We start from the raw sequence: 26,605 nt of genomic DNA on the forward strand, positions 1-26,605 counted from the left end.
AGAAACAAAAGCATAATCTGGCAATACTGGGAAATACTCATACTTTTTCAACAATGATACAGTTAGAATAGAAAATTCATATAAAAGACATTAATACCACAGTGACTAAAGAAACCAGTGTCACTTCTGAAGTGGCTTTGTTAAGCAAAATGGAAAAATTCTCTATAGTAAGTATCAACCTTTTACAAAATGTGAACACCCTTAACAGCATTCAAATTTCCCTCAAACCCCATCAGGAGTAAAACACAACATAACAGAAACAAGCCCTAATAACAACTGATCATTCCCTGGCAGATGACAAACAAGTGACATCTATCTCCTAGATTGCAGGGCTGATTTAAGCAAGTCTACCTATGGTCATCACATATTTTTGGTTACCCTACTAGAATAACCCAGCAATGCTGTAGGCCTCTATGATCAGAACAAAGAAAGATTTCCAGATGCTCCAGATTCTCAAAGGATCTTAAGAGTGAGGCCCAGGAATAATCCCACAGGGCCCAGCAGGACCTCTGCACTCACCTTTCCCCATGTGCAGATGAGAAAGTAAAGTCTCAGAGTTAGTGACCTGCCTGATTATAACATGGATGAATGGCAGACTCGGGGCTAGGGTACAAAAATTCTCATTACTAGCTACCCACCAGTGAGAGCAGTGAAAGCTGGGAGCTGCCGCTGACCTTGGCAGTCCTACAGGGCACATCCATCACCCACCCCAACCCATCATTCCCTTCCTGCTGGAAGAGAGGCACACAACTGAATATCCTCCGAGAGTTCTGATAAAAACTAACTTTATTTTGAGAACACCCTATTATATTGCAATTATAATCAAGCACAGTTCAAACTTTATTTCTCCTACAATTTTCATTCTCTGGGACCATCAATTAGAGGTAATACCTTTTCTGCCAGTTGTTGATTGTCCTTTAGAATTTTTACCTTCCTCTTCTTTGATCATTGTCATAATTTGCTGTTCTTCTTCATCGGCCTCCATGTCACTGTCCAGGTAGCCAATCAGAAGCTCTGTATCTGTTTCTATATCTTCAATTGCCAAATAGAAAATGTTTTCTCCTTCCTGAGACAAAATTTAAAATATATGCTGTTATATGACCAATATATCTCAATAATAAAAAAAAGCTAAACCATTCGTTTCTGATAGTAACTAAGAAATCATTTTTAAGACACACTGAGTATCATGTGGTCATGAAAAGTTAGTACTCCTTTTTTTTTGTTTGTTTGTTTGTTTGTTTTGCGGTACGCGGGCCTCTCACTGCTGTGGCCTCTCCCGTTGCGGAGCACAGGCTCCGGATGCACAGCCTCAGTGGCCATGGCTCACGGGTCCAGACGCTCAGCGGCATGTGGGATCTACCCGGACCGGGGTATGAACCCATGTCCCCTGCATCGGCAGGCGGACTCTCAATCACTGCGCCACCAGGGAAGCCCACTACTCCGTTTTTTATATATATACTTGATCTGAACACTGAAAAAGGAAACTGACAATATTTAGTCACCTGGCAAATAAACTACAAATATATATTAAAGATAGTGACAGAACAACTCCTACAAAACACCTACTGAACGCTGGCAGAAGACCCCAGACCTCCCAAAAGGCAAGAAACTCCCCACATACCTGGGTAGGGCAAAGCAGAGAGATTCCCGCACAGAGGAGCGGTGCCGAGCGGCACTCACCAGCCCGAGAGGCTTGTCTGCTCCCCCGCCGGGGCGGGCGGCGCTGGAGCTGAGGCTCGGGCTTCGGTCAGAGCGCAGGGAGAGGACTGGGGCTGGCGGCGAGAACTCAGCCTGAAGGGGACTAATGTGCCACAGCTAACCGGGAGGGAGTCCGGGAAAACTCTGGAGCTGCCGAAGAGGCAGGAGACTTTTTCTTCCCTCTTGGTTTCCTGGTGCGCGAGGAGAGGGGATTAAGAGCGCCGCATAAAGGAGCTCCAGAGACGGGCGCGAGTCGCGGCTGAAAGCGCGGAGCCCAGAGACGGGCGTGGGACGCTGGGGCTGCTGCTGCCGCCTCCAAGAAGCCTGTGTGCGAGCGCAGGTCACTGTCCACACCGCCCTTCCGGGAGCCTGTGCAGCCTGCCACTGCCGGGGTCCCGGGATCCAGGGGCGGCTTCCCTGGGAGAACGCACGGCGCGCCTCGGGCTGGTGCAACGTCACGCCGACCTCTGCCGCTGCAGGCTCGCCCCGCACTCCGTGCCCCTCCCTCCCGCCCGGCCTGAGTGAGCCAGGGTCCCCGAAGAGGCTGCTCCTTTAACCCTGTCCTGTCTGAGCGAAGAACAGACGCCCTCCGGCGACCTACACGCAGAGGCGGGGCCAAATCCAAAGCTGAGACCCAGGAGCTGTGAGAACAAAGAAGAGAAAGGGAAACCTCTCCCAGCAGCCTCAGAAGCAGCGGATTAAAGCTCCACAATCAACTTCATGTACCCTGCATCTGTGGAATACATGAATAGACAACAAATCATCCCAAATTGAGGAGCCAGGAGTCAGTGCTGTGCCTCTGAGGTGAGAGAGCGAACTTCAGGACACTGGTCCACAAGAGACCTCCCAGCTCCACATAATATCAAACGGCGAAAATCTTCCAGAGATCTCCATCTCAACACCAGCACCCAGCTTCACTCAACGACCAGCAAGCTACAGTGCTGGACACCCTATGCCAAACAACTAGCAAGACAGGAACACAACGCCACCCATTAGCTGAGAGGCTGCCTCAAATCATAAAAAGTCCGCAAACATCCCAAAACACACCACCAGACGTGGACCTGCCCACCAGAAAGACAAGATCCAGCCTCATCCACCAGAACACAGGCAGTAGTCCCCTCCACCAAGAAGCCTACACAACCCACTAAACCAACCTTAGCCACTGGGGACAGACACCAAAAACAACGGGAACTACGAACCTGCAGCCTGCAAAAAGGAGACCCCAAACACAGTAACATAAGCAAAATGAGAAAACAGAAAAACACACAGCAGGAGAAGGAGCAAGATAAAAACCCACCAGACCTAACAAATGAAGAGGTAATAGGCAGTCTATCTGAAAAAGAATTCAGAATAATGATGGTAAAGATGATCCAAAATCTTGGAAATAGAATAGACAAAATGCAAGAAACAGTTAACAAGGACCTAGAAGAACTAAAGACGAATCAAGCATCGATTAAAAACACAATAAATGAAATAAAAAATACTCTAGATGGGATCAATAGCAGAATAACTGAGGCAGAAGAACGGATAAGTGAGGTGGAAGATAAAATAGTGGAAATAACTGCTGCACAGCAAAATAAAGAAAAAAGAATGAAAAGAACAGAGGACAGTCTCAGAGACCTCTGGGACAACATTAAACACACCAACATTCGAATTATAGGGGTTCCAGAAGAAGAAGAGAAAAAGAAAGGGACTGAGAAAATATTTGAAGAGATTATAGTTGAAAACTTCCCTAATATGGGAAAGGAAATAGTTAATCAAGTCCAGGAGGCACAGAGAGTCCCATACAGAATAAATCCAAGGAGAAATACACCAAGACACATATTAATCAAACTGTCAAAAATTAAACACAAAGAAATCATATTAAAAGCAGCAAGGGAAAAACAACAAATAACACACAAGGGAATCCCCATCAGGATAACAGCTGATCTCTCAGCAGAAACTCTACAAGCCAGAAGGGAGTGGCAGGACATACTTAAAGTGATGAAGGAGAAAAACCTGCAACCAAGATTACTCTACCCAGCAAGGATCTCATTCAGATTTGATGGAGAAATTAAAACCTTTACAGACAAGCAAAAGCTGAGAGAGTTCAGCACCACCAAACCAGCTTTACAACAAATGCTAAAGGAACTTCTCTAGGCAAGAAACACAACAGAAGGAAAAGACCTATAATAACAAACCCAAAACAATTAAGAAAATGGGAATAGGAACATACATATCAATAATTACCTTAAATGTAAATGGACTAAATGCTCCCACCAAAAGACACAGACTGGCTGAATGGATACAAAAACAAGACCCATATATATGCTGTCTACAAGAGACCCACTTCAGACCTAGAGACACATACAGACTGAAAATAAGGGGATGGAAAAAGATATTCCATGCAAATGGAAACCAAAAGAAAGCTGGAGTAGCAATTCTCATATCAGACAAAATAGACTTTAAAATAAAGACTACTAGAAGAGACAAAGAAGGACACTACATAATGATCAAGGGATCAATCCAAGAAGAAGATATAACAATTGTAAATATATATGCACCAAACATAGGAGCACCTCAATACATAAGGGAAATATTAACAGCCATAAAAGGAGTAATCGACAGTAACACAATCATAGTAGGGGACTTTAACACCCCACTTTCACCAATGGACAGGTCATCCAAAATGAAAATAAATAAGGAAACACAAGCTTTAAATGATACATTAAACAAGATGGACTTAATTGATATTTATAGGACATTCCATCCAAAAACAACAGAATACACATTTTTCTCAAGTGCTCATGGAACATTCTCCAGGATAGATCATATCTTGGGTCACAAATCAAGCCTTGGTAAATTTAAGAAAATTGAAATTGTATCAAGTATCTTTTCCGACCACAATGCTATGAGACTAGATATCAATTACAGGAAAAGAGCTGTAAAACATACAAACACATGGAGGCTAAACAATACACTACTTAATAACGAAGTGATCACTGAAGAAATCAAAGAGGAAATAAAAAAATACCTAGAAACAAATGACAATGGAGACACGACGACCCAAAACCTATGGGATGCAGCAAAAGCAGTTCTAAGAGGGAAGTTTATGGCAATACAATCCCACCTTAAGAAACAGGAAATATCTCGAATAAACAACCTAACCTTGCACCTAAAGCAATTAGAGAAAGAAGAACAAAAACATCCCAAAGTTAGCAGAAGGAAAGAAATCATAAAAATCAGATCAGAAATAAATGAAAAAGAAATGAAGGAAACGATAGCAAAGATCAATAAAACTAAAAGCTGGTTCTTTGAGAAGATAAACAAAATTGGTAAACCATTAGCCAGACTCATCAAGAAAAAAAGGGAGAAGACTCAAATCAATAGAATTAGAAATGAAAAAGGAGAAGTAACAACTGACACTGCAGAAATACAAAAGATCATGAGAGATTACTATAAGCAACTCTATGCCAATAAAATGGACAACCTGGAAGAAATGGACAAATTCTTAGAAATGCACAACCTGCCAAGACTGAATCAGGAAGAAATAGAAAATATGAACAGACCAATCACAAGCACTGTGATTAAAAATCTTCCAACAAACAAAAGCCCAGGACCAGATGGCTTCACAGGCGAATTCTATCAAGCATTTAGAGAAGAGCTAACACCTATCCTTCTCAAACTCTTCCAAAATATAGCAGAGGGAGGAACACTCCCAAACTCATTCTACGAGGCCACCATCACCTTGATACCAAAACCAGGCAAGGATGTCACAAAGAAAGAAAACTACAGGCCAATATCACTGATGAACATAGATGCAAAAATCCTCAACAAAATACTAGCAAACAGAATCCAACAGCACATTAAAAGGATCATACACCATGATCAAGTGGGGTTTATTCCAGGAATGCAAGGATTCTTCAATATACGCAAATCAATCAATGTGATACACCATATTAACAAACTGAAGGAGAAAAACCATATGATCATCTCAATAGATGCAGAGAAAGCTTTTGACAAAATTCAACACCCATTTATGATAAAAACCCTGCAGAAAGTAGGCATAGAGGGAACTTTCCTCAACATAATAAAGGCCATATATGACAAACCCACAGCCAGCATCGTCCTCAATGGTGAAAAACTGAAACCATTTCCACTAAGATCAGGAACAAGACAAGGTTGCCCACTCTCACCACTCTTATTCAACATAGTTTTGGAAGTTTTAGCCACAGCAATCAGAGAAGAAAAGGAAATAAAAGGAATCCAAATGGGAAAAGAAGAAGTAAAGCTGTCACTGTTTGCAGATGACATGATACTATACATAGAGAATCCTAAAGATGCTACCAGAAAACTACTAGAGCTAATCAATGAATTTGGTAAAGTTGCAGGATACAAAATTAATGCACAGAAATCTCTGGCATTCCTATATACTAATGATGAAAAATCTGAAAGTGAAATCAAGGAAACACTCCCATTTACCATTGCAACAAAAAGAATAAAATATCTAGGAATAAACCTACCTAAGGAGACAAAAGACCTGTATGCAGAAAATTATAAGACACTGATGAAAGAAATTAAAGATGATACAAATAGATGGAGAGATGTACCATGTTCTTGGATTGGAAGAATCAACATTGTGAAAATGACTCTACTACCCAAAGCAATCTACAGATTCAATGCAATCCCTATCAAACTACCAATGGCATTTTTCACAGAACTAGAACAAAAAATTTCACAATTTGTATGGAAACACAAAAGACCCCGAATAGCCAAAGCAATCTTGAGAACGAAAAACGGAGCTGGAGGAATCAGGCTCCCTGACTTCAGACTATACTACAAAGCTACAGTAATCAAGACAGTATGGTACTGGCACAAAAACAGAAAGATAGATCAATGGAACAGGATAGAAAGCCCAGAGATAAACCCACGGACATATGGTCACCTTATCTTTGATAAAGGAGGCAGGAATGTACAGTGGAGAAAGGACAGCCTCTTCAATAAGTGGTGCTGGGAAAACTGGACAGGGATATGTAAAAGTATGAGATTAGATCACTCCCTAACACCATACACAAAAATTAGCTCAAAATGGATTAAAGACCTAAATGTAAGGCCAGACACTATCAAACTCCTAGAGGAAAACATAGGCAAAACACTCTATGACATAAATCACAGCAAGATCCTTTTTGACCCACCTCCTAGAGAAATGGAAATAAAGACAAAAATAAACACATGGGACCTAATGAAACTTCAAAGCTTTTGCACAGCAAAGGAAACCATAAACAAGACGAAAAGACAACCCTCAGAATGGGAGAAAATATTTGCAAATGAAGCAACTGACAAAGGATTAATCTCCAAAATTTATAAGCAGCTCATGCAGCTCAATAGCAAAAAAACAAACAACCCAATCCAAAAATGGGCAGAAGACCTAAATAGACATTTCTCCACAGAAGATATACAGACAGCCAACAAACACATGAAAGGATGCTCAACATCTTTACTCATTAGAGAAATGCAAATCAAAACTACAATGAGATATCATCTCACACCAGTCAGAATGGCCATCATCAAAAAATCTAGAAACAATAAATGCTGGAGAGGGTGTGGAAAAAAGGGAACACTCTTGCACTGCTGGTGGGAATGTGAATTGGTACAGCCACTATGGAGAACGGTATGGAGGTTCCTTAAAAAACTACAAATAGAACTACCATATGACCCAGCAATCCCACTACTGGGCATATACCCTGAGAAAACCATAATTCAAAAAGAGACATGTACCAAAATGTTCATAGCAGCCCTATTTACAATAGCCCGGAGATGGAAACAACCTAAGTGTCCATCATCGGATGAATGGATAAAGAAGATGTGGCACATATATACAATGGAATATTACTCAGCCATAAAAAGAAATGAAATTGAGCTATTTGTAATGAGGTGGATGGACCTAGAGTCTGTCATACAGAGTGAAGTAAGTCAGAAAGAGAAAGACAAATACTGTATGCTGACACATATATATGGAATTTAAGAAAAAAATGTCATCAAGAACATAGGGGTAAGACAGGAATAAAGACACAGACCTATTAGAGCATGGACTTGAGGATATGGGGAGGGGGAAGGGTAAGCTGTGACAAAGTGAAAGAGCGGCATGGACATATATACACTACTAAACGTAAGGTAGATAGCTAGTGGGAAGCAGCCGCATAGCACAGGGAGATCAGCTCGGTTCTTTGTGACCGCCTGGAGGGGTGGGATAGGGAGGGTGGGAGGGAGACGCAAAAGGGAGGGGATATGGGAACATATGTATATGTATAACTGATTAAATTTGTAAAATAAAAAAAATAAAAAAAATAAAAATAACCTCTTAAAAAAAAAAAAAAGATAGTGACATTTATACCTATCAAATGAAATAAGGATAATTATTTAAATTTCTAAAAGTTAAATTTTGCATCATTAATTGGCTTTATGCAGTAACACCTTGTGGAGGTCCATAAATGCAGTAGAAAATAAATCTGTTAAGTAATGGTGTCATTTCTGAACCCAAACAGAGAGCAATGAGATATCAATGATTTAATTATGATTAATATAAAATGCAAAACTGAAAGAAGCAGAAAACTTTCAAGTTATAACACAAACCAGAGGAATTGCAAATGAACCCTGAAAGAATTTCCAAAAAGCTGGGCTGGGAATAGAAAAAAGACTAGGTACCTGGGAGGTTCAAAACGTGTACCTAAATCCCACTAAAATGACAGAAGAAAGAAGAAAGCAAGTTCCACCCTTAACATACCACCATTTTTTAGAAAATTCTAGAAGAAGAAATTAGCCAGGGTTGCTAACACAGAAGAAATCTCAACCCATAACAGACTGAGAAGAGGAATGCAGCAAAGAATAAACCAAGGAAACCCCAGAGAAACTTCATACTTGGAACCAATGATACAAAAAGCCCCCCTGGGCCTGGGGCCAATTACCAGGGAAGCCAGAATTGGGGCTGCTTAGCTGGCAGCCCCCAGGAGAAACACCCTGAATTGATGTCTTTTACACAGTTGAGGATTTGTTCTGGGAGGGCTCCTAGCTTGGCTGCTGAGGATAAAGAGAAGCAAAGCATAACCTGAACTGCGGTGGGCAAGTGAGGGAAAGAAGGACAAAATGCTCCACCCAGGAGTGAAATCCAATAAAGCAAAGAACACAGAACAAAGCCTCCTCTCCTTTGGCAATATCATAGCACCTAGGTGAGGGAGGGAGAGACAGAGGAGGAGGAGGAGAAATCTGTAATGAATGTATGCATGTATATATATGTATGTATACACAAGCAGAACCCCATGAAAAACTGGAAAATATGTATCAAACTGTTATAAAGTTATGATTTTGAGGCTGGGAGAAGTAGGAGTCTATATTGAATACTGTTTTAGTTTCTTCTTACAACAAAGATTACTTTGCAATTTTAAAATGCAATTTTAAAAACAATAAATATTAGAAAATTCCATGGATGAGACAGAAATTATGATCACATTTATCAAATACTGTGTAAGGGAGGACTGATTCAGAAGTTCAAAGCAATGAAGCACATTTAACCATTAGCTGCAGTTAATTAAATGAAGTTCCTGTAATATTTTACAGCATTCTTGGAAGTTCATGCATTTCATACCTCCAGAAACACAGAAAGTTATTTCTAATTAAAAACACAGTTAACTTCTATACAACTGTTACTTTTAATGCAAAAAAAACAAACAAAAACTAATGTGGACACTCAGCAAAAGAAAGATTTCTGGGCTTCCCTGGTGGCACAGTGGTTGAGAGTCCGCCTGCCGATGCAGGGGACGCGGGTTTGTGCCCCGGTCCGGGAAGATCCCACATGCCACGGAGCAGCTAGGACCGTGAGCCATGGCTGCTGAGCCTGTGCGTCCAGAGCCTGTGCTCCGCAACGGGAGAGGCCACAACAGTGAGAGGCCCGCATATGGCAAAAAAAAAAAAAAAAGAAAAAGAAAGATTTCTTTTTCAATTAACTCAGAAGCGGCACTTTCCAGGTTTTTGGAAACTACTTGCTAAAAGAGTCACCAAAGCAACAAAGAGCTCACCTAATGAAGATTTCAGAAAATAATCATAAATCTCAGTGGTTACCTGATCAATATCCAAGAAAGTTAACTGAAATGTCTTTCCAGCATATTAGTCATTCATTTTATAATGAATGACCTTCATAGCACCAAGAGAAGATAATAATTTTTAATTGTAAAACATGATAGCATTAACTTAAACGGCAATCATAAGACACAACATGCCTATTTAGGGGTTCTGTAATAAAAGAAAATTTTAACATACCAGTTAAAACTTCAATTTAATAAAAGTAATGGCTGCATTACAAGCTCCAAGGATCAAGTACATGTTCTATCTGTATGCCAAACATGTGATAAGAGGAATATCATGACAGGTATTGCTCCAATCTATTTACTAAATGGAGATATCTAGATATCTCTCTACATATAATTCCTACCACTACCCAGACCAAGAGCCTCTTCCTTTTCATTTGCCACAATAAAATTATTGTAAGAAGTATCCTGTTAAATTGCTTCCTTACTGATTTAATCACTCAACAACCTTTCATTATATTATTCTCCTTCTTCAAAACCTCTGATTGTCAGAACCTACCAGATTTCTAATCCCTGGAGCTCTCTCAAACTCTCTGAGGTGATTTTCCCCACCTGTAGGTTCATCCCAGGCCCAATCTCCTGCCCTTTGGCAAGAAGGATTTAAACAGCGTTGACCCAACACTATGGGACTGAGCATCAACTCCCAGTTGTCATTAGGCTGGCCATGACCTCCAGCTTTGATAACTGTTTTAATATTCTGATCCTTACATTTACTTCTCTTTATTTCAGCTATGGCTTCTGGTCATTGGGTTTGTGGCTTATTCCCCTGAACACAGTTCCTCCTAGCAGAATCACTCCTTGCATTTACATTTTAGGGATTAAGCGCCTTCCTGGGACTTTGCTTGGGGGCTGGGGTCCTGCTTACGGTTCTTGTCACGGGCTCTAGGTGACTTCGCTGAAAATTCAACTTTAATTGAAAGAAAGCTGTTCAACATCATGGTGTGTTCAAAAGCAAATATTCCTTAGTCACTGGTTTTCACTGTATTGGTGATCCAGATACAACTGAGAGTGATTTTACAACTGTTATGCATCTCCTGCATTACTGTCCATCATTATGAATTTTTTGTGTTTTCCAGTCTTGTTTCATTTTGCTTTATTTTATTTGTATATTGTCTTCAGCTAATTATGTCTACTGTAAGCTGTTTGTAGTATCAAAAAGTTACAACAGCCTAAACATCCAACAAAATAAGTTGAAAAAGAATAAATGCCTAACAATTGGCTTTAAAAGATTTATCAAATGTCATTTGTATAGAAAAAAACATATATCAATGTGTCCCCCAAAGAAAAAGATATGAACAAAGGTGTCAACAGACTTTGTTTTTAAACAGAGGAAACTGTATTTTGCATAGTCTCCTACTAGCCCACGGGTTTCAATTTTTCTAGAGTTAACAAGTATTATTTTTGTAGTAAAAGGAAAAAATAAATAATAAACAAACCAGGTTCCGTGACACCAGGAATTGGTACTAAAAAGTAACTAAGAGCTTTGGGATGGCCAGGGTTCAAGTCTCCTTCTATGATTAATTAGCTGTGGAACTGAGCAAACAGTTTAATCTCTCAAACCACCCATTTCCTCACCTATAAAATGGAGAAAATAATGCTGCCTATCTCACAGGCTGGTTGTGAGGATTAAAGGTGAGAATATTTATAAAATATAGCAAGGTGCCTGGCACAAGTTAAGTATTCATTAATGATAAGTACTGCTATCATTATTAGTATTACTATTAAATAAAACTTGAAAGTCAGTGATTAAAATATTTATTTTTCAAAATTTGTTTCAATTAGACTGTCACATAAGCTAAGTTGCTATGACAATGCTAAATTTCATTTGGCTGAACTGCTGTTAGCCAAAATATAATTCAACTCCATTTCCTGCCTACCAGAGCTCTGAAATGCTCTGGATTTCTGATTGTCATGCTCTGTTCACTTGCTAATGTGCTAATGTTTTACTCTGGTTTGGACCTCAGGTACCAATTGCTTGTCTGATCTATACTATACCTTAAGTGACCAACCATCTGCTTTCCCTGAGGGGTTTCCATGACATGCGGTTTTCAGTGCTGAGAGAGTCCTGGGCAAGCCAGGACAGTGAGTCACTCTAGCTACACCCATCATGCTCTCCAAAGCACACTCTAAGCTCTCCTTAAGATTTCCTGGGACTTCCCTGGTGGCGCAGTGTTTGGGAATCTGCCTGCCAGTGCAGGGGACACGGGTTCGAGCCCTGGTCTGGGAGAATCACACATGCCGCAGAGCAACTGAGCCCGTGCGCCACAACTACTGAAGCCTGTGGTGCCTAGAGTCTGTGCTCCATGGCGGGAGAGGCCACCACAATGAGAAGCCCGCAACGAAGAGTGGTCCCCACTCACCGCAACTAGAGAAAGCCTGTGTGCAGCAACAAAGACCCAACGCAGCCAAAACAAACAAACAAATAAATAAAATTTAAAAAAAAAAAATAGATTTCCTGGGACTTCTCTAGCATCCAGTGGTTAAAACTCCGTGCTTCCACTGCAGGGGGCACGGGTTCAATCCCTGGTTGGGGAACTAAGATCCCACAGGGCACACGGTGCAGCCAAAAAAAAAAAACAGTAATATTTACTGCCCCCTCCCACAGTATTCAACAGCTCAGGATTCTCAGCATGTGGTACCAGTCCTGTCCCAAATATGGCTCCAATGGCTTACCAACTGGTAATCTAAACCCACACTTCATTCTCTCATCCCCAACTCTCCTTCAAGTTAACCTGCCTTCTGTTCTTCAGTCAAACTGGTACACTACCTCTCAGAAAACACTGAACTCATTCCTCCTTAGTGCAACTGCAAAGATGCCACCTGGCCTCCCGGCTACGACTCCTCAGCAGCATCTGAGACACAGCTCACGTTCACCCTCCATGAAACCTTTTCTAATCGACTAAATTCATGTAGGTTCCAGGAGTTCTTCAATTGGACACTTACCTGTAATTTATTTCTGTGGTTTTCATCATTTAATTCATGTGCTCAATGACATTCATGTGTTCCTCTTGTCTCCCCAAAGATGGTTTCCTCAAGGAAGTGAACAAGAATTGCCATGTATCCCCATAGCATAAGCTATACTCATAATAGTTGCTCAATATGTTACAAATATGCATAGTAAAAGAGAACACTAATATGCTTGTGTCTACAGAAGAAAAGCACTTACTAGTAAAAAGTTCACTGATATTTGCCTTCGTTTACTTTTGGTGGGAGGCTATTACAGTAGTCCAGGTCACAGACAGTGGTGACATGGGAGGATTATGGCAGGGAAACAGTGGCGATGGTGAGAAGTAATCAGATTCTGAGTGTGATGTGAAGAGAAGCTGACAGCATTTCCTGACAGACTGTATATGGAATGTGGGAGGAGGAGAAGGGTCAAAGAGGAGAACAAGGTGATGAAGTTTTCCCTCAAGAGTTCACAGATGTTACTCTATTTAATAATAATTCTTCCTAAGGATTCAAACTAAAACACCAACTACACATTTTTGCTTTAAATATGTATCTTCTGGGGCTTCCCTGGTGGCGCAGTGGTTGGGAATCCGCCTGCCAGTGCAGGGGACACGCGTTCGAGTCCTGGTCTGGGGGGATCCCACATGCTGAGGAGCAACTGGGCCCGTGAGCCACAACTACAGAGCCTGCGCGTCTGGAGCCTGTGCTCCGCAGCGAGAGAGGCCGCGACCGTGAGAGGCCCGCGCACCGCGATGAAGAGTGGCCCCCGCTTGCCACAACTAGAGAAAGCCCTCGCACAGAAACGAAGACCCAACACAGCCCTAAATAAATTAAGAAAAAAAAAAAGAGTAAATCCTTTTTTTTTTTTTAAATGTATCTTCTCTGTATGTATAAATGTATTTTCATGTGGTCCTTCACTCAGGGGCCTAAGAGTATTAGTCAATTCAGCCGTTTTAAAGCTAATTACTATTCTTTCTTTCTTTCTTTTTATTCTTTTGTGGCCGTACAGCTCAGCCTGTGGGATCCTAGTTCCCAGACCAGGGATCGAACCCAGGCCCTCGGCAGTGAAAGCACACAGTCCCAACCACTGGACCACCAGGGAATTCCCTAAAGCTAATTTCTATTCTTCAACACATCTGCAAAGTAAGAGCCATTCAAAATCCCCAATGGAAAAAAATTTATTTTAGGTAATAAACTACTTGCAAAGCTCTTCCTCTGGACAGCCAATGCATTCTAATAACAAAAGCATAGACTTCTAATGTTTCTTAAGAAAGCAGAAAAAAATAGTGGTGGCTTGGATTTTATTAGTCATCACTGTGATAACATCACGTATTATGGAATTCAGATTTACATGCAAATTTACACACACAAAAACATCTCTGAGAATTCTGAGTGTCAGAGTTTCCTAAACAAACTTATGTAATGAAGACAAACAAATCCAGAAAAAAGCAATAATCTGACTGGGATGATTCAACAGGCAAGTCAGAGGTAGTGCCATGTGGTACGGCCACTACAGAGCATTCTCTTGAGGCCGGGGCTCCACCAAAGTTCGTATGCACTAAAAGAATCATTTCTGAATTCAGAAAGTATAGAAGAATAGCCATATGAACAGACGTATTCAACTGTCATGAATTTTGAATGCGTTAACTTAGTGTAAATAAAAATACTATCACCAGGGCTTCCCTGGTGGCACGGTGGTTGGGGGTCCGCCTGCCGATGCGGGGGGCGTGGGTTCGTGTCCCGGTCCGGGAGGATCCCACATGCCGCGGAGCGGCTGGGCCCGTGAGCCATGGCCGCTGAGCCTGCGTGTCTGGAGCCTGTGCTCCGCAATGGGAGAGGCCACAACAGTGAGAGGCCCACGTACAGCAAAAAAAAGAAAAAAAAAACTATCATCAATATCTCATACCACACTAGGAACCTATTCTTCGCTTACCTTAGCACACCGACCGGGAAGTTCCACCACAGGAATCAGTCCGTGGGCAAAGGAATCCCAGCCCCTGCTCCAGAGCAAGAATCCAGGCCTAGGGAGGAGGACGAGGATAGTGGGATCTAGGAACCGATACTATTCTGCCACTCTACGGCTATGCAGGCATCTCCCTTATCCCTGTGGGCCTCAATTTCCTCAACCATAAAGCAGAAAAAAATAATACCCCGTCAAAAGACAGCTTTGGCTTTCCCACTCTTGGGCTCTTTCCCCTTAGACAAGTCTCCTATCACCTCTGGAAAATGACTGAGGTGAACTTCACTCTCTCATTCCTACCAGAGCTGGATTCAAGCACAAGTGAAATAAACTCATCTTCATGAGAACCGAGTTAATGAATATGAAGGGAAAAGTACGCCTACGTGCTGATGTGATCACGGCTTTTCCTCTCGGGCCTCACTCTACGGGAAGGAATGGAATGGAGAGACCCATTTAACTGGGCTGTCAAGGAAAAGCTGGAATATACAACCTTGTGAGGTTAGAGGGCCCCTCCTTGGAAATTACATCAGATAATGTAAGCCATCACTTGGTAAGATTTTGTCAATGTGACTGCTTCTGTACCGTGACCACAGTTAGGACCAAATAAACTAAACATGCCTTCCAGTCTAATCCTTTCTGATTCTACCACTATCTCAAAACATTTACTCCTGGATATCTAGGAGATGTAACTAAATTTCCTATCTCCCTTCGACATCCGACATTATGTATAAACCTCAACTTTCTCTGACAATTTGCCCATTGTCCCTTCTGAAGTACCACGCCTCACTAGGATAGATATCCTGAACTCATGCATTTGAGGTTCAGTTCTGCTATTTCTAAACAGCAAAAGTAACTGTCTCTTGTTTTGCAAAGAAATACTAATCCTCACTGTGTGCAAATAAACATAACTCCAGAAGAGGCCATGGGTGACTTGGTATTTCAGCTGCATCTGTCTGTAACTTAACTTGGTATTTGTTTATTTGTTGGCAGACTGCTGTCCACATGTGGACTATGTAAGAAAAACCACGATTTTTAAATTGGCAAAGGCCCAATTCACTGTACTGAAAAGGTAGTAAGCTGCGAAAATCCAGATTATCTAGCTAAGACGACTAATGGGTAATCAGCACAAAAGGAAGTATCTTCAAAACAACTCTTGGTCTTACAAATTCAAACAATCTATACCAGTGTGGGGCGGGGGAAGTTTGGACTTCTACTCAATAATCAATAGAAGTAGGAGACAAGTGACGAAGGTGGAGAAAAGAAAATATAATGAAATAGTAAAAATTCCATATTTAATATCCTGTCACTTAACCTTTCCTTACTAAAATCCTGTATCAGTCTCAACATCATTTCTATAGAGCTCCATACACAAAACTTAAAAAATCAGGAAAAAAAATCATTTCCGCAGCAAAATTAACTGACTGTATTTATTAATTTTGAACTAACAATAAAACCAAAAATCCTTAAAATGAGACATAATTATGACAGATCATAGCATTCCAATTTATTCACCACTCCCCTCCCAGGAGGAGGACAGTGCTAAGCATCCATGTGGCTCAGAGTGCTGCAGGGGGGGGGCATGCTGTATCAGGTTTGACCAGGTGACTTGCACTGACCCATGAAATGTGATTAGAAGCAAAGTGAACCATGTCCAAGGGAAAGCCTTCAGTTTGGGTCACTGCTCTTTCCCCTCTGTCAGGAAAATGCATGTCCCTGATAAGGGCTGTTCCTTCAGACACCAAGTGGAGTGGAGCTGTGGATAGAATCGCAGCTTCCAGCAGCCCATATTTGTGTGCACAAGAAATAAATCTTCATTGCTATAAACCACTAAGAGTTTAGGGTTGTTTGTTCGAGCAGTCTTCTTGGCAAAAGTTGACTGCTACAATAATTTAAGCAAAATAACATTTTTAAAAATTATTTTGAGAGTAAGAAGAAAACATCTCGCAATCAAGGTAAATAGTATTTAAAATAGTGAATAGTGCAGGATAAGCTAATTTCATGTTTAAAGTGCATTAAAGTTCCTATAAGAAAAACGAAGACAAATGCAAATAAAATTGTCTCTTTTCTAATCACAACTCATAATTAGCCACATAGCAAGAAAAAAATTTAATATGATTCCTAGGAACGGGATACTATATGAAACAAAAAATCAAATCTATAAGCAAAGAGTATCAATTACAAATCACTAACAAATATACGTATCTTTCTTTGAGGAGTTCAAGCAAAGATAGTAATGTTTGAAGCATCATAAGAAACAAATCTGGTATCATAGAGAAAAAAAGTCAAGAGAAAAGATGAGAAGAATTAAACGAAAAATTTGCTATATAGAAAAGAAGTGATGTGATCCTAAGAAACTGGCTCTTCACAGAAAAAAAAAAACAAAAACTACTATACCTCAGCTACTTTATTTAAAGGTAAGTTATCAATATTGACAGGCCAAAAAATTCTAGAATAAGATAATGCTATGGAGAATAGGGTAGCTATTTTATATACAAGGGATTAAAAGGCATATTGTGTTCCTACAGTACAGTTGCTCTATTTTTTATATACTATGTTTAAAGGTTACTTTCCATTTACAGTTATTATAAAATATTGGCTGCATTCCCCATGTTGTACAATACATCCTGGAGCCGATCTTACACCCAATAGTTTATACTTCCTACTCCCCCACCCCTCCCCTTCTCTCCCCACTGGTAACCACTAGGTTTGTGGTTTATCTGTTGAGTCTGCTTCTTTTTTGTTATATTCACTAGTTTGTTGTATTTTTTTTTCAATTCCACATATAAGTGATAACATGCAGTATTTGTCTTTCTCTGTCTGACTTATTTCACTTAGCATAATGCCATCCAAGTCCACCCATGTTGCTGCAAATGGCAACATTTCATTCCCTTTTTTGCTCTGTTTTATATTGGAAATGCTTTTAACTGACCTTCAATTAACTGATTCCCAGATTTACCTGACACTCTGCATATCCTAAAATCTGCCGAATGATGCCCAAGGCCACATCCTCTCAGTCAGCAGCCTGCTCCCTGGTTTGCCTGCACACTCCTGTCCTCATCACTTGACTTGCTTGCTTGAGTACCAAGGGTCAGTTGTGTTTGTTCCCACACCGGTTTATGCCACTAGTACAAGTTACTGTAATTATGTAACTTAGCTAAACACTACATAAAGCAAAAATATATGAGTCAGAAAAAAATCAATAGTTTCTAAGAAGATCAACTGAAGGTTTTGGAAAGACTTGCAAAGCTACCTGAGTGTAGAATCCTTCTATTTTTATGATTTCCTCTCATCTTTTATAATTGCTTTGCTTTGTGTAATTTGACAGTTTTTTTTACAGCCTTACCTTTGTGTCTTTTAGTAAAACTGGATACTATACAGAGTGGTTATGAAAAAAAATATGGTAGCAAACTCTAGTGAGAGAACCTAAACGCAGAATCAAAAAGAATTTGGTCACAGATCCAAAACCTGGCAAATAAACGTATATTTCTAAAACAAGTTAAAATACAATGGTTGAAATATCAATTCTATGATAATTCTTTTTCTATTAATTGACCAAGTACTGGTCCATATCACATCAGAAAACAGGGTCTCACCCAAATTATTATATAAGCAAGCCGGAGCTATAGGTCCCCCAAACGTTCCTCCCTAACCATCTAGCTGGCCCTCTCAAAGTATTTACCCTTGATCTCTATTTATTTAGCTGTATCCCCAACTGGGCTGTAAAGCGCACGGGGAAGGGACTATTTACCTGTATTATATATAAATTATTATTCACCAAACAGTCATCATTCTAAACTGCATAAGCGTTAGCTAAGCACACTCCCTTCTCCTGTCTCCTCTCTTCCCCAAAGACTCCCAGGTCCCTGAGGGCAGGCACTCTAGTATATTCCTCTTTGTATGAATCTCAATACTGATGCCACACCTTGCTCACGGAAGGGTGTCAACAAAGGATCTGCTGAATTGAACTAAGTAAGAGGGAAACAAATGCAATTTCCTTTTGAATTAATAAGACAGTAAAAGCAAGAATGTCATTCAGGGAAGTGAAACTCACTACAAAAAGGGTTCTAGAATCCATTTCCCAACCCTAACAAATTCTTAAGAATTCAAAAGTTAGCCAACACGTGCGAATACTTCAACCAACGGGAAATAAGGGAACAAATTAGACAAGCAGATGTGCTCCCTAGAAAGACCAGAGTCAGGCCAAGCATACCCCACTCAACATACCTAGAGTTAATTCAGAAACCTGTTAAAGAAACTGAATATTCATTCAACACATTTATTATAGCACATAATGTGCACAGTACTGCAGAATACTCACATTCACAAGAATACCCGTATTTGTTCCTGTCCTGAAGCACTTTAAATGTTCTCAGTGGAAACAGAACAGAATGGTTAAATTACAATAAAGCGCAAAAAGGGTCAAGACAGTTGTACAGAGAGTAGCAGCTGTAGAATTTTGGGAGGTAATTTCACAACAGTGTTTGAAATTCACAAGCTGGATGGGTTTTGGACAAGATAAGATCTTGAGAAAATGGGTTTATTAAAGGAGGGAAAACAACATCAGCAAAGTCACAGCACCACAGAGGGTATATTTGCGCTATGAAAAGAACAAACCTAGCTAGAACACTGGGCATTACAGGAAAGTTGCAGAAAACCAGACAGAAAAAGCAGCTTCAACACGTGGAAGTACTGAAAAGTTAGGCATAGATTAAACATGCCCTGTGAATTACAACATTTGAGGAAAATCACAAGGCAACCACAACAGGCTGACGTGACAGAAAAAAGATTGAAAGTAGAAAACTGTAAGATATTTTTTTATTTGATCAATGTGATGGTATAGTTCATGTGTCAACTTGGCTGGACCACAGCGTTTCCAGATATGTGGTCAAACCTTATTCTGGGTGTGTCCGTGTGAGTGTTGTTGGATGACCTTAACATGTGAATCAGTAGACTAAGTAAAGCAGACTGCCCTGCACAGTGTGGGTGGGCCTCATCTAATCAGTTGAAGGCTTGAACAGAATAAAGGCTGACCTGTCAGGGAGTAAGAGCAATTTCCTTCTGCCTGACTGCCTTCAAAGTGGGACATTGGCTTTTTCCTGACTTTGGACTCAAGCTGAAACATCGGCTCTTCCTGTGTCTCAAGCCTAAGGGTCTTCAGACTTGAACTACACCACTGATTATCCTCGTTCTCAGACCTTCAGACTTAGACTGGAACTACAGCCATCAGCTTCCCCTGGTCTCCAGCTTGCTGACTCATCCTGCAGCTCTTGGGACTTGTCAGCCTCCACAATCACGTAAGCCAGTTCCTTATAAGGAATCTCTTTATATATATACACACATACCCACACATACATCCTATTCACTGTTTCCCTGGAGAACCCTAGCTAATAAAATCAAACTTAAAATTTAAGATGTTTGTTATACTGTTACAATAGAATCTATATGAAAAACTAAAGTACATTTGAAATACCTTCTGGTGAAAGAATACATATTAACCTAGATATGAGTTTTTATTTTAACTAAAATGAAACTTCTGATAGAGATAAGTAATTCATTTGAAAAAAGAATTTTCTGAGCACTTTACGTACCAAGAACTATGCAAGGACTAAGTATAATGTAGTGAAATAAAACAGATACAGTGCCTACCCTCAAAGAGCTTACAGACTGGGAGTGGAGTCCGCCATGAATCAACCACCATAGAAATGGAAAATGACTTGATAAGTGTGAGAGCAGAGAGGGACATGGTGCTACTGGAGCATGTAGCGGAGAGAGCTCACCTCCTCCAGGGTTAAGGGACAGCTTCCTGGTAATGTGATAACTTAGCTTGGATTCGAAGGACACAAATAGGAAGAACCCAGCAAAGGGAAAATGCATGTGCGAAGCAATGGAAGGGACTCAGACATTTAATAGCTGGCAAAAAGTATAAGGTGCAAAAAAAGAAAAAGAAAAAGGCTGGCTAGAATGCTAGGTGGATTTGGAGAAGCCAAAGGAAGAGATGTTTCAGGATGGAGGCACTTGTCAGCAACACCTAATGCTGCTGCAAAGATCTAGCAAAAAGCCTTGAGTGGCTTAGTGACCTGGAGAGCAGTGGTGACCTGAGAGAGAACCACTGGAAGGCTGAGGGAGGAAGAAGCCTGGTCAGTGTGGGCTGAGGGCACTGGTGGTGAGAAAAACGGAGACCCGGCATATGGACAATTCAGGGAAGGAGAAAGGAAGGGAATATGGAATCAAGATGGAAAGACTTTGAATAGAAAGAGAAACATGATGTTTAAAACCAACGAAAAGAATCCTGTTGAGTGTGAGCGGGTAAATATCAAATGGAGAAAAGGGATAACCTACAGTATGTAAGTGTTCACCAGGAGGAGATACACGGGTGGAAGGCCTGCTCTTAGGAAAGAGGAGGGAGCCTTCTCTATGTGGGAGGAAGGAGAGAGAACAGGCGTGGCTGTAAGTAGGTGTGCATGTTTGATGTCAGAAGTTGCAGAATCTGTAAGTATTATTTATATCACTTTTCTTAACATTCACCAAAATAAATGAAAAATGTATCTTCTTAGACATCTTTTTAATTTTCAACTATTTACACACATTAAAACAGGCTACTTATATTCTTTTATAGAAGCATACTCCTGACTACTGAACCCCCAAATCAAGTGTACTCAATCCCAAATAACTTTTGCCTGTGATTTCTCCTGTAAGTCTCACAGTTACATATTTCACTAATTTTGGCAATAGGTCAGTTGTAAACATCTCTGCAATTTCATTTATTAAAAATGTATTTAATGACTAAATGGGTAAAGGTGGTCAAAAGGTATGAACTTCCAGTTATGAAATAAGTCTTACGGATATAATGTACAGCATGGTGAACGAAAAGAAATATTATTTGAAGTATATATTCGTCACTGCTTTAAAATGTACATGTATTCCTCTGAGTCTTCTAGAGAAAAATTGGGCTCAGCATCCCTCTCTCTCTGGGAGAACCTGGATACCAAAATGGCATGTCCAACTAACTGGGTCAGAAAGGTCTGCTCTACCACTTCTAGGCTTTATAAACTTGAGCTCAGCTTTTTCATCTGCAGAATGGGTATAATACTACTATTTTGGGGGGAACTGTTGGAATCAAATGAAATAATGCTGATGCAAAAATTCTACAAATTTTTATAATGGGCCAAAGTCGCACAGTTTGAAATCTCCTTTCATAAGCATGGATAATCTGTTTTTATTTGTTTCATTTTCACTTACTGATTGACTTTCTAGAGGTAAAAATATAATGGGGTTTCCTATGGGTTTTAGATGATGTCAACAGAATATTAACATATGTGTTACCCAACAGCAAGGTGCAAAGTATTTCAAGGGATTATTATGAATCTCCCTTATGTACAACATGACATTGGTCCTACTGAATTGAAACAAAGCAGAATATATTTATAGAAGTTTAATACAAGCATATAAATGCTTGATAATAAGCATTTTAAATCTGAAAAAGTAGAAAAATAAAAGCTACATATAAGCACACTACATTCCAAAGTCTAGAAATGGGCACAGAATTAAGTCACATAGGGAAAACTCTCAAAAGCCTAGCTGGCTTTACATGCTATTGCTTGAAGAAAAGTAGGGTAAATTCTCAGCAAGAATGACCATGTGCCTTTTTGTTCCTGTCTCCTGTCTGAAAAACTAATAGAATAGACAGATGTGTAAACCACGATAAAGTGTACACAACCATATCTCAAAGGACTTAATTAACCACAGGAAAAGAAACTAGGAAATGCTGCTTTAATCTCTGGGCACTGAGGTGAATTTAATAAAAATGTTCATTAAATACCAACTTAAGAAATCACAGACACATTAGTCAATTGATGATCCATTTAATTAAGTACAGTAGGCCCTCCGTATCCTGCATCGATGGGTTCTGCATCTGAGGATACACAGAGCTGACTATACTACACCATTTTATACATAAGGGATTTGAGCACCCACAGATTTCAGTATATATAGGGGTCCTGGAACCAATCTCCCACGGATACTGAAGGATGACCCTGTAATAAAAAGTGTGTATAGTTTTGACATAAATCAGTCATGATAATGATACATTTAATTACTTTCTAGACTCCTGTTATACAGAGTTCCAAGTGAAAGGAAAGGCCATACTCAAGCTCAGAACTCCGCTTCCACTGGACTCTGTTCCTTCTTGACACAATGAAGCACCACAGACAGTGGCCTACAACCCAGTAAGCAGTCGTCCTTTCTCCTTTCCCCAACCTGTCTTTTTTGAATCATGTGAGATTTCCAAAGAGGACTAAGACACAGTTAAGGATGATCAGATTAGGTTCTAAGGTAACATTTCTCCTAAGGCTTTGTGAGCCAGTTTCCTCAAAATCTTGAATTTAACATACTTAGCTGAATACAGTGTAACTTGGTTGTGCAGCTTACATTAATTGAAAGATACATAAATTGTAAGAGAAATTGTACACCTTCTTTTGAATATTTTATCAGTTCAATGATAGAATGTGGAACTTCATATTTTACTTTTTATTGCCTAGTAGTGGCTGAACCTTTTATGAGAATCTGTTCATGAACTGGATAGAGCAGTTTTCTCTAAATAGAAATTTCCGTAGAAAACCCAACTGTCACTGATAAATAAAAAAATGTGGCTAATTCTAGTGTTTTCTGTTATATGCATTACATTGATGGCACTTTGCAGTTTATTACCTATTTTAATACCAATCATTAAAAATTAAATCTAAAACACATCATAAAGTATATCTCCAATTTTGAAAAACAAAAACAAATCATTTCCTTCTTTATGTTCACACACAAAAAAATCTTGCCTAGAAACAAGTAGTATGTATACTTAATTTTAGGTGTCTAGATTTTAGTTTTAACACTTAAAAATAAATTTCATAGATAATATATATGTAATATATATATAATATATATATTTATTAGTTTAATTTCTTCCTCTGATAAATGGGGTATTCATGTTGTTTGCTTCACTGCATCAATAACAACTGCCTCTTCTTTTCACTATATTTTTTAGCAACTAAAAGATTTTAAACTTTCTTCTTTTTAATTTCTACCATACCTCTTCTTAAACTTTGTAATGGCATAGGCTGGTTCCAGTGTATTTAATGCAATGTTGATTAATTCTCAAATACCAATCTTTCATTATTACATTTGTTAAGTGTGATTTGAAAGAACCCTACCACTTCACAGCAAAGACCTCCTGTCCCATTAACCTTTGCTATTTCATTCCTCTATATCCCAGGTTTCTGAGTTAGTCCAGACTGGACTGTCTAGCTGTTGTTACTCAACAGAGTATCTGAATTTAAGACTCGGACTGTCTGTGGTTATGTCTGTAAAAAGACTTGACATAATGATGAGGTGCTATTGGCCGCACAGTCGTCTGGCTAAGAGATAAAAATGCCTACACTGTAGACTGAGATGTATACACATGTACCATACATACTCAGCAGGGACAGAGTGAAAGTGTCCCTGCCAGACCAAATACTCACATGCACGCAAACTGCAGGCCAGAGTTCAGGTGGAAGCATTTGCTCTCGGTCATTTCAAAGGAAATAGACATAAGGGTTTTCCAAGTTGACAAGGCGCATGCAACTAACTAGGTGTACCAGTTCCGGAAAAAGTCAGCAGAGGAGTCACGTGAGCAAGCACCCACTGGGCCCCACTAGACACATCCATGCAGGGTGGGCAGTGTGAAAACAAACAAAACCGACACAGACTGTTCTTGAGGAACTCAGACTAGTGACAGAAATTCATAGGTAAATAAATCATTTCTCTAAGTGAGGCCATCGATATATTACGTGGTTTGGGTTTCTGTTCTGGTGGTGTGGGGAATATTTTTAATTAAATATTTTTTAAGTCTTAAATTTTAAGTTATAAATCCAATATTAAATAGAATTTAATTCTAAATGAATAATAATAATAAATTTAAATTAAATATTAAATATAAGACTCAGAACCTTTTCCTCCACAAAGAATCATTTCACAGAATTTCTATTTCATACATTCACTATCTCTAACACCCTGTTACCAAAGTCCCCAAATCACTTAGGAAACACACACTCTTCAGCCCTCTGGCTTCCTTTTGGTTAATGCTTTGCTGGGTTACAAAATTATGAGCCTTTTAAATGATTTCTAGGAATGCTCCCCACTAGTATCCAGCATTCACCATTCTGAAAGATAGCTGAGAGCAGGCAGAATGTAGATGTGTTCTTTAGGAAACAACCAACCTGCACAAAATCTGCTTCTTTAAAAAAGCTGAAAAGTGTCTTAGCACAAACATCATAATGATCCCAAAGCTATCTCTAAGGTTGCCAAACCACTGTATCTAGTAAAGGTCTCTGCACAGCACAAGACATCTTCTACGTCAGGACATTTCTTGTGTCTATAAAGTCCTAATTATCTTTCCAAAGGGAAGACATGCCACACAGCCACAGCCAGTCAAGTCACAGTAAACAGTGGTCAAGTGGCCTTAGCAGACGCGTGTGTCCCTGTGCATCCAACAACCGAGGTGCCCAGGAGCCGGGATCCAGGCGTCTGCAGCCACAGACAGGAGCGGGCCCCTTATGGTTCCATCATTCCATCCAGCAGGTTGTCCTGTCAGTGGTGAATATTTACCAAGAAGTCTTCTACATGCTTAGAATTATATTAGCTACCTTGAGAGGAATTTAGAGGAAATAAAACAGATTTCGTTCTGTTTTACATAGAGACAAAACTATAAAGACCACAACTATGGACATGGCAGGGGTAGTGATAATGCAAATACTTGCTAACATATATTGGCACATAGGGGTCAGAGGTTTTGCATATGTTATCTCATTTAATATAATCCTCACAAAAATCCAGTGAGGTAGGTATTATTACCACTAATTCACAAAAAGGAACAGAGTTTTAAAGATTATTTTTACTGCTATGAAAACAGGAACTAGATCATCTTTTTAACTATAATATCTCCAATGTTGAGCACAGGCCCTGGCACACAGCAGATGCTTGGGAGCTATCGGTTGACTGAACGAGTTAAATAAGTTGCTCAGCCAGTGAGGTTAAGGGTCAGGAACGTACTGCTTAAAATGGCCTTCCTTAACAGTATCCGAACTGGGCTGGGTTCTGCATTCCTTCTGATTCTATATCAAGGCCTCGTTTTGTCATTGATTCTCACCTTACCCCATCCTTCTATAAAGCACATTCCCCCCACTGATCATTGCTGTAGCCAGCCTTGAAGACGGCCTCCAGTGATGACCCACCTCCTGGTATCCACACTCCTGTGAAGTCTCCTCCCGCACTGTACCATGCTGGTCTGGGTCTGTGTGACTAACAGCATCCTACAGAAATGATGGTATGGTAGGTCATTTCCAAAATTAGGTTATAAAAGACTGCTGCTTTCTCTCTCTCACATCACTCTCAGAGAAGCAAGCTGTTTCTCTCTGTCGTGAGGAGTCCTAGGGAAGGTTTACACTGTGAAGAACTGAAGCCTCCTGCTGATAGCTATGTGAGTGAACTTGGAAGTGAAATCTAATCAAGTCTTCTGAGACCAAACAGCCCCAGCTGACTACCTGACTGCAACCTCGTGACAGTCCCGGAGCCAGAACTCCAGAACCACCCAGCTAAGTTGCTCCTGAATTCCTGACCCTCAGAAAAAGTATGAATAATAAATGTTTGTTGTTTTAAGCTGTTAAAATGTGGGCGAAATTTGTTACACAGCAAATATATAACTAATGTAACCACAAATACATACAGATAAGACAGGCTAGATAAAAATCGTTCTGAAAAATATCATATGATATCACTTATATGTGGAATCTTAAAAAAAAGGGTACAAATGAACTTATTTACAGAATAGAAGTAGAGGCATGGATGTAGA

At 40.0% G+C, this 26,605-nt stretch overlaps 1 protein-coding gene across 5 annotated transcripts in view; it reads right to left on the reverse strand.

Annotated features, from left to right (window-relative positions):
* The window catches only part of PRDM5 (PR/SET domain 5), a 216,247-nt gene that overhangs the window by 113,688 nt on the left and 75,954 nt on the right, over positions 1-26,605 (reverse strand). For 4 of the 5 annotated variants that reach the window (XM_060105497.1, XM_060105496.1, XM_060105509.1 and 1 more), the window contains one exon: positions 892-1,066. In XM_060105497.1, coding sequence (XP_059961480.1) covers positions 892-1,066 — 175 coding nt within the window. Of the gene's footprint in view, positions 1-891; positions 1,067-14,700; positions 14,789-26,605 lie in introns of all 5 variants that reach the window. The other variant, XM_060105500.1, reaches the window with a different exon arrangement.

This window comes from Mesoplodon densirostris, chromosome 1 (genome assembly GCF_025265405.1).
Source record: "Mesoplodon densirostris isolate mMesDen1 chromosome 1, mMesDen1 primary haplotype, whole genome shotgun sequence".
Taxonomy (NCBI): Eukaryota; Metazoa; Chordata; class Mammalia; order Artiodactyla; family Ziphiidae; genus Mesoplodon; species Mesoplodon densirostris.